Source organism: Halichoeres trimaculatus, unplaced genomic scaffold (genome assembly GCF_033239565.1).
Source record: "Halichoeres trimaculatus isolate MK-OKI-2021-1 unplaced genomic scaffold, fHalTri1.1 fHalTri1_scaffold_20, whole genome shotgun sequence".
Classification (NCBI taxonomy): Eukaryota; Metazoa; Chordata; class Actinopteri; order Labriformes; family Labridae; genus Halichoeres; species Halichoeres trimaculatus.
In genome coordinates, this window is record NW_027437198.1 from 25,423,479 (window position 1) to 25,432,244 (window position 8,766).

The 8,766-nt window shown below is 41.0% G+C and overlaps 1 protein-coding gene across 1 annotated transcript; it reads right to left on the reverse strand.

Moving 5' to 3' along the window:
* Window positions 1-326: 326 nt before the first annotated feature.
* On the reverse strand, window positions 327-7,868 carry p3h4 (prolyl 3-hydroxylase family member 4 (inactive)). The gene is made up of 7 exons (XM_074695807.1): window positions 7,295-7,868; window positions 6,335-6,484; window positions 4,760-4,931; window positions 4,555-4,683; window positions 4,314-4,459; window positions 3,860-3,943; window positions 327-815 (listed from the first exon to the last, which is right to left on the reverse strand). Exons 1-7 carry the CDS (start codon window positions 7,736-7,738, stop codon window positions 666-668), a joined length of 1,275 nt encoding a protein of 424 aa, XP_074551908.1. The 5' UTR covers window positions 7,739-7,868; the 3' UTR covers window positions 327-665.
* Between the last annotated feature and the right edge of the window lie 898 nt (window positions 7,869-8,766).

Here is an 8,766-nt window from a genome sequence, read left to right on the forward strand (position 1 = left end):
CTTTAAATTTCAAATAAATTAAATTTAAATAAATTAAATAAACTCAATAAAGTTTTAAATATAGATTTATTAAAATTAAATTAAAAAATGAAATCTTTTTTTGTATAAATGAATTAATAATCAAAACCATACAATATGCCACTGTACATAAGGCTGTAAATTTTTAATAAATTAAATTTAAATAAATTTAATGAATTTAATCAATTTTAAATAATAAATTAATTTAAATTGAATGAAAAAATTAAATAAATTTTCATATAAATAAAAACAAATTTAAAATCCATACCTAGTTTTACATGAATTGAAAAATACAAAAAGGGGTTATCATAAAAAATGTCTTTTATTTTCATCAAAACAACAACAATCCAGTAGACCGTTGACAAACTTTTCAGCGCAAGAAAATCTTCACGTCACCTCCCTCACACAACGTTCATCTTTCATTAAATAAAAACCTGTAGAAAAGTCAGTAAAGAGTCGTGGTACAGTCCGATGTTTAAAGGCTGATAACAGCCAAGCTGGAATATGTCAATCTCTGATCTGATCAACATGATGGAAGACTTCTTCCTGTTGTTTTCCAGTTGAGGGAATCGACACAGATGTGTGTTTTTTTTCTCCTAAAAGTCGGGGAAGTCTGTGTTTGTCTGCTCAGAACCAAAGGACAGACGTCATTCTGCCACTTCTCCAGTGTCCCACTTAGTTTTGGGTTCCTGCCACCAGTCAGCCATGAAGGACTCCTCGTAGTCTCCCATTCCCTCAAACTCGGCGTCGGGATGCTCTGAGTGAGAGGTGGCTATTTCTTCTGGACTCACCACGTCCTGGAGGAAACACATCACTCAGTCAAAGATGAGCATTTTAGAAACTGATCCTCAACAAATCCTCCCTCTGTGCTCCCTGTGATTCAGCCTAACCCCTCAGTCCTCAGGCAGCGTGTGGAGCTGGGAGGAGCTGACCGGAGTTAAATGGATGTGGCACAAACTCAGCGGCCAACACCTCCCGGCCACATACCACACGCTGCTGGCGGAAAACAGCCCTCTTCCTGCTCTTTCTTCTGCTGCCTTCTCTCCCCCTCCCTTTCATCCCTGCAGACTTTTTCCTTCCACAGTCATTTACTCCTTCATGTTTATGACCCTTAAAATGCTCTGCAATGCTCTGCAGGGGAAATTCAGACATGCATCTAGAAAACAGGGACACAGACGCTCGGTGCATCAGGTGGTTGAGATGATTCTAAGTCTCAGAACTGACATTTTTCTTCTTTCATGTCCTCAGGGGTTGTCTGGTTGTGCCGGCGGTTTGGGTGTTGAGGTTTTTAGATGTTTGTCTCTGAAAACTCTGGCATAATTAAGGATGAAGGAATTTTTTAATTTCTTAAAGATAAAAAAAAACACCACTGATTTATATCTCAAAACCTCATAAGATAAAAAAAGCAAAAGTAGAAGACACCAGGAGCGTCAACAACACTTACCAACTCTTAGCTTAAAAGAAACAAAACGCCCAGAGCGTCGTAGCCACTGCTTTCACTCTTTCTGCAGAAATGCATTATGTAATAGGCATAGCTTAGTTTATTTATTATATAATATTGATAAATTATTCTGTATCAGCTCCTCTTTGTATTTATTTGTCTGGAAACTGTTTAATAGCTAGAATTTGCCCCCAAACAACTCAAATAGAAAGCTGCAGTATTTGTTCCCCCTTAGTTTTTTGTCATTTAATCACATCAAATGAAATATATTTAGTCATTTAGAGTGATATTTGATTCTTAATGTCAGAGGAAGTGGATTTAAACTGGACTTTGTCTCTCTGTTACCCACAATCCAAAGCTTTACATATAATCTCAGCACTTCAACCAAGCAATAACCTCCAGTATAAAAAAATATGAGACATCTGCTGTTTCTCCAGTGTCTGTTTGAGGCTGGCTGAAGAATTACCGGAAGTGACGTACTCACCAAGCCAAAAATTAAAAGTTTTCACAGCAGAAATAAACGTTGTTACAACCTGGTTCAAAAACGTCTCATGTTTGAATCGCTAATTTCACTTTCGGCACACACTATGGGGATGATTTATTTTTTCGAACTTGGCAGTTAAACAGGCTATCGCGAGCTCGCCCAATCAGAAGCGCAGTTCAGCTCACGTGACTGTCGGGCGCCCTATAGCTGTACTCGAAGCCCCTGTCACTTCCTTAATAGCCGCGCTAGCTACTACAGAAATCCGTTCAGAAACAGACGAGTATGGCTAGCCCTTTTAACATTTAATAGCTACATTTGACTCTCTGGAATTAACATTATAGATATCACCAAAATAATTGTGACTAGTCAAAATTCAATTTCGACTAGTCACAATTAAATTTTGACTAGTCAAAAATACAGTTGAAGGTATCTATAATTCAGTTTTGACCAGTCACAATGACAGTTAGAGATATCTGTAACTCAGTTTCCACTAGTCAAAACTGAGTTACAGATATCTGCAATGACTCCCCGAAAGCTGCCCTTTGCCTCGTCACGCATCCTCAATGTCACTAACAGATATCTCTAATTCAGTTTTGACTATCCAGAATTACCGTTAAAGATATTTTAAATGTGATTTTGACTGTCAGAAATGTGTTCATGACGCTGGACATGCGAGGCTTCCCATTGGATACTGACCCAAATTAACTGGAGGAAAGAAGAGAAAAAAATCATTTTAACAGTTTTCTTAGCAGAAGAAATGGCGATTGCGGTCATCGACAAGATATTTGGAAAATGCCATGAAATAGAATGAATTTATAATCAGGGACTTTGTGGGGAACAAGAGCTATGTTCACTTGAGAGTTGTGCAAGAAATCTACAACTTTTGTCATCATTACAGATATCTGCAACATCAATTCGCCTAGTCGAAACTCTGTTTTGAGATATCTGTAATTACATTTTGACTAGTCAAAATAAAAGTTTAAGATATCTCGAATTTGAGATATCTCTAACCACAATTAATTTAAAGATATCTGTAACTTGATTATAGATATCTGCAACTAAATTATGGCTATCCATAAATCTAGTTGCAGATATCTACAATTTCATTCTGACTAGGCGTAGTTCCAGTTCAAGATATCTATGACGGCATTTTGACTGGTCACAATGTAATTAAAGATATCTATAAATGCTATTATAGATATCTTTAATGGAAGGGGGTTGAAGATATCTTGATTTGGAATTGTGACTATAGCCAGAATGAAATTGTAGATATCTGCAACTAGATTTATGGATAGCCATAATTTAGTTGCAGGTATCTACATCTCACATTGTGGCTATCCATAAATGAATTTAAGCTATAATGAGAAACCCCACACACATGAATGGAGAAAGGGGTGTGATTTGTCCTAGGAGGAATTAAGTTGTGGATATCTGAAATTACAATTGTGGATAGGAATAATGTCATTGTGGATATCTGAAATGTTCAATTTGACTAGGAAGAATTGAATTGCGGATATCTGTATTACATATCCAGACTAGCTGTTAAATGTTAAAAGGGTTTGCCATAGCGGACGCAGCCTCATTGGTTGTGACGTCGGCTTTGAGTTTCCTTTCGAACAGCTGAGCTAAACTGCGTCTCTGATTGGACAATCAAACGATCGCAGTAGCTCCTAAAATGTCAAGCTTGAAAAAGATTTGCGTACCGTACAGTGTATGCCGAAAGTAAAATCACCGTTTCAGACCAAAGACGTTTTTTAACCAGACTGTAAATATATTTTTAATGCTGTAAAAGTCTAGTTTTTTTTTGGCTTGGTGTGTATGTGACTTCAGGTCTTTCTACTTTTACCACTTCCACCTAGGCTTCATTTTCTAAACCAGATGCTGCCCCTTGGTTGTGACACACCATACCAACGTACCTCGTCGTCTGTTTGAAGATAGTTCAGTGCAAACTCCAGCATCTCTTCCTGCTTCTTCGTCTCGTTAAAATACTTCAGCGCCTCCTGGAAAACAAAAGTGACATCAGAGCTTTTGTGTGAGAAGCTGAAACCATTCTCTGACAGTTTTACTGCTGTTTTTTCCTTTTCGTTGTTGTTTCTTCTCATCGTGGCGTGGAACCAAATGTATTTTGAAACTCGGGCAACTTCACATGGCAAAGATGTTTACAGGCCGAGCCGCTCTGAGCTGGTACGCTACAACAGCAGCTGTTTTGTCTTTATGGGAGAATCTGGGGTTTCTAATTACCGCTCAGAGATTGTGTTAACGTTCACGCCAAAACCGCCTCATGCAGCAGTTTTTCCTGCCTGGGTTGATATGACGAGTGTGAACTTTGCAGACACACATTACGTCCTGTGAAGTCTGTGTCTCACTCACAGGCCGAGGCTCGAAGTCGCTGTCCTCCAGTCCCCACTGCTCCTTGTAGAAGCGATAGTACGCTACGTTCTGCTGCATCACCTGGTCTTTACCGTCGAAGAGGATGTAGCTGGCTGCACACGGAGCAGCGTTCTTCACATCGTTCACTGCAAAGGAACACAGAATATTACCCATGATGCAGTCTGACACAGAGATCAGTGCTGAGGTTGAGTTTGGAACATCCATATGTCGTGTTTCTTACATTTATAATAAGAAAACTGCAGGTAGTGATACATGGTGGCTACAAACTTCTCCACGAAGAAGCCTCCAACGCTGGGCGTCAGGTTTTCTTCACACTTTACTTTACATTTGAGGACGTCAGTGTAGAGGTCTGAGGAGAGGAGCGGAGATTAACAGATTTCCAAACAAACTTCAGAGACAGCGCTCTCTGATTCTCTTCTTCTTACCTGCCAGCGTAGGGTAGAAGTCTTTATACTCTAAAATCTCATACGAGCCCTCGCAGCCCGCCGTGCACATGCTGTAGACTTCGAAGTACTGTGTGATGGCCTGCTCCATGTTGCGGGCGCTGTTGCTGAAGTCCCCGTTGTTGTAGAGCATCACACTCTTCAGGAAAACACCCTGAAAGACAACAGAGAGGGATTCTCATCAAGGGTGAACAGCTGAGTGTAGGGGTGGGTACTTGAAATCTTATCAAGTTTTGTCTTATTTTAAGTAAAATTTGTCTTGTTATACTTGATATGAGCCACATTCACCTGGCCAGTCCAAAAAATGTCTTGTTTTAAGTCATTTAAAAACAAAAATGAGGTCTGAGTTGCTTGTAACAAGTAAAAAAAATCTGCCAATGGAATAAAAATGTGCTTAAGGCTCCATTTACACAACGTTTAATCTGAAAACATTAAAACGCAGTGAAAACACAGTGAAAAACTGTGTTACATGGAAACGCCATGGCACTGAAAATGCTGCAGTAAGCATGCCAGGCCTGTGGGCGGCGCTGTAACTGTCTCGCCCAGAAGCAGCTTTTGGTAGATCTCCACTGAAGTAGAGTTATGTGACGTCCACTGAAAACGCTGGCTTACTGGTAACAGTGTTGGCAGCGTGTCAGAGAAATTCTACTCTGGAGGTCATTCTCAAAAGTTTGCATTTTTAGTCGGCTACGTGTAAAAGCGAGCATATAACAAATGAAAACAAACTTTTCAGAAAAAAAAGGACTTGAATACAAGACAGCTAAATGATATCTTCAAATCACCACAACAATCGTACGTGAGGAACATTTTTACGAGGAGAATTATTTTTTTCAAGTTTGACCACAGCCCATCTGGAATGACTGGAAAGCCCGATTTTTTAACCTATACCGCAGCCAGCCACCAGGGGGAGCAGCTTTCGTGAAGACCTCACTTTGCTGAGCATGTGGATGTCCATTTTTTTTACAGTGTATGGCTGAAACGCAACAAAACTTTTGCGTTTCATCACAAAACCCTAACACTAGAATAACGTCTTGTTACAAGCAACTTTTCTCTTGATACATTGGCAGATTTTTTAACCAAATTTTTTTTTACTTGTTCCAATTAATTCAGACCTCATTTTTGTCTTTAAATAACTTGAAACAAGACATTTTTCTGGACTGGTCAGGTGAATGTGGCTCATATTGAGTCTAAAAAGACATTTTCTACTGAAAGTAAGACAAAAACACTTGATAAGATTTCAGTTTTTTTCAGTATACCGGCCAAATCCCATCTGTATTACCAAGTACCAATTCACGTTCAATCAAACAGTACCATGTCTAGGTACCTTAACCCATTCTTGTGAGGGAGTGGAGAAGTAGACTATTTTCCATGATGGACTTGAACACAGCATTGCAAGATAAGGCAAGTATAGATACTGATTGCAAGGTACCGGGCATCCGTATCGTACCGTACTGTACCGTACCGTACCGTACCGTACCGTATCGTTTCAGATGTGACAGGTACCCATACCTAGCTGAGTGTGAGTTTTAATAAGAACAATAACGTGAGTCTACATACTTCATACGGCTGCTCCTCGTGGTCGATGAGGTATTCCTCCACGTCGAAGAGCGTCTTGTAGTAGTTCATGTTCTTTGTCAGGTGGGGATCCTTGGGGTTCTTCTTCAGGAAGGTGTGAGCTGCTGATACAGCTTTTTCCAGGTTGTTCATCTGGAAAAGATGAGACATCACACTTTTACTCCTCTAGAATATGAAACCAATCTCTCATTGATTGTTTTTACTCCTGATTGTTCAATAACATGACCTTTGACCTCTTCTTTTACTCTGCTGAAACCTTGGTCTGATGTAAACAGCAGGATTCTGTACAGGAGTGAAATAAATCCAGCTCTTAGTGATGACAGCTGCATGTTTTCATGGTTTCAAAGCAGGTTTTCTGTTGTGGTTCACCTGTAATCTGCTCATTTTAAAGGTTTCAGACAAACTCCTCTGATGTGGTGACTCTCAATAACACAGCTAGCTCCTGGAGGAGTCCCTGCCTGAATCTTTGAAGAATGACATCAACCCTGGAGTTTAACCTGGAGGTAATTTAAGACTTTATGAGCCCAAATCCGCCTCTGGAGTGAACCCTGTCCTGGAGCAGAGAAGAATACGGGGATTGTTTGAGGGGGGAACACTGAAGGGACGTGGCACATGCTCAACTCCAGCTCTGTCGGCAGGAGGGCGCAACAAAGCAGCAGGGGGGTGATACTGCCTGGTCCAATGTCTGCAAATCTGCTCTGAGGGAGTCAAACAGGGTCGATTTGCCCAAAGGAACCTCAGTTCTGATGAAGCTAGAGCTGTACTCATGAGCTCCTAATGCGCAAAAGACGCTTATGAGTTAAATTCACCACATATTTTCACAACATCCGCCTGCCCTGCTCAGAGACAGATCGCAGGTTTTGAGAAGAAGTGGTCTGTTTTCATTCTGGATCCACTTCTTTCATAAACCTAACCCTGGTCACATCAAGCCTTTGGCCTCACCTGGTAGTGCGCATACTGTATGTAGCGATACGGCGTCCTCTTCTCGAAGTTTTCCAGTAAATCCCTCCGTGGATACGCGAGTTTAAACACTGGGAAATCCGTCTTGCACTTTTTGAGGCACGCAGCCCTCAGCAGGATGTGGCGCACGACGCGGAGGGTGCTGTCCGTGAACAGGCTGTCGTTGTCCCGGCTGACGGAGCTGCAGTTGCGGCTGCAGAAAGCTTCACTGTCCCGCAGCAGCCGGTGGAGCCGCAGACTCAGCTCCAGAAACCTGATGCTCTCTGCCCAGTTCTGCGCCGCGTACTGCTCCAGCGCGTAACCGTACGCAGAGTCCAGGGGCATGATGTCCTTCTGGGGGAAACTCCTGAAGCTGTACTGCTCATACTGAGCCTCCACCAGGACCGGGATCAGACAGGCCAGAACCAAGCTTCTCAGGAGCACCATCACCTCCACCGGCTCCGACAGGTCGCTGCTCTTGTTTTGAATGGGTCAGGAAACTTCCTTTCTTCACCAGGGAAAGCTCATGTCTGTCTGCACGTAGGCGAAGAAACCAGCCTCCAACCAGATGCTGAGCTCATCAACTTCTGGTTGAGACTTTCAAAATTAAAGTCCCACTGATTAATGCACTTTATTAGAGCCCCTTCACCACAAATATCCAACATGTGTCGTCTCAAAAAGTTTTCATCTTGTACTCTCCAGTTGGTCATCATTAGTAATTTTTCTTTTTATCGTCATTTATGGTCATAGATGAGATTCACAAAAAACTGGCTCTGGTTGGAGCTAAAAAAAAACTAAGAGAAGATTCACCAAACTGTCAACTTAAAAATGTGAAAACACAATTTCTAACTTCCTTCGTAGATGGTGGTAAATCCGTCTTACTTGACACAAAAGACAGACCAGAGGATCCAACTTTTTTTCTAGTATTTTCCAGATTCACAACACCTACCATGGATTAATTTTAGCAGGATTACAGGAATCACATTCCTTCTTCTCCCAAATCACTTTAGCTTTAATTGGATAATTGGCTGAGTAATTATTTGTCATTAAGCTAAGTGTTTTGTATTTCAGCCCTTTAACATGATCAGATATCTGTACATTCCAAGAAAACTAACACGCCAGGGCAGGTAAATGTGAGCTCAGTATGTCCAAATCAAACCTGTGTAGTCACTCACAAAAACACATAATAATGTCAGATCACCTGTTATTAATCTGATTCTGATGGATTTATAGTATCCTGAGCCTTTTCCTGTAATAGATAAATGATCCTTTCATTGATTTCTGTCATGACTCAATTTTTTCTCCAACACGTGCAGTGACACAGCTTCCCCACTTTGCTTTCAGAGACTAACTGTGGTTTATCTGGATGAAAGTTATAATTTTCAGCTCATCTCAGACTCAGTGAAGTCAGAGGGTCGGGCCTCTAACACCGGGCATTACACGTTTGCAGAATTCCATTAAAAGTGGGTGGGGGA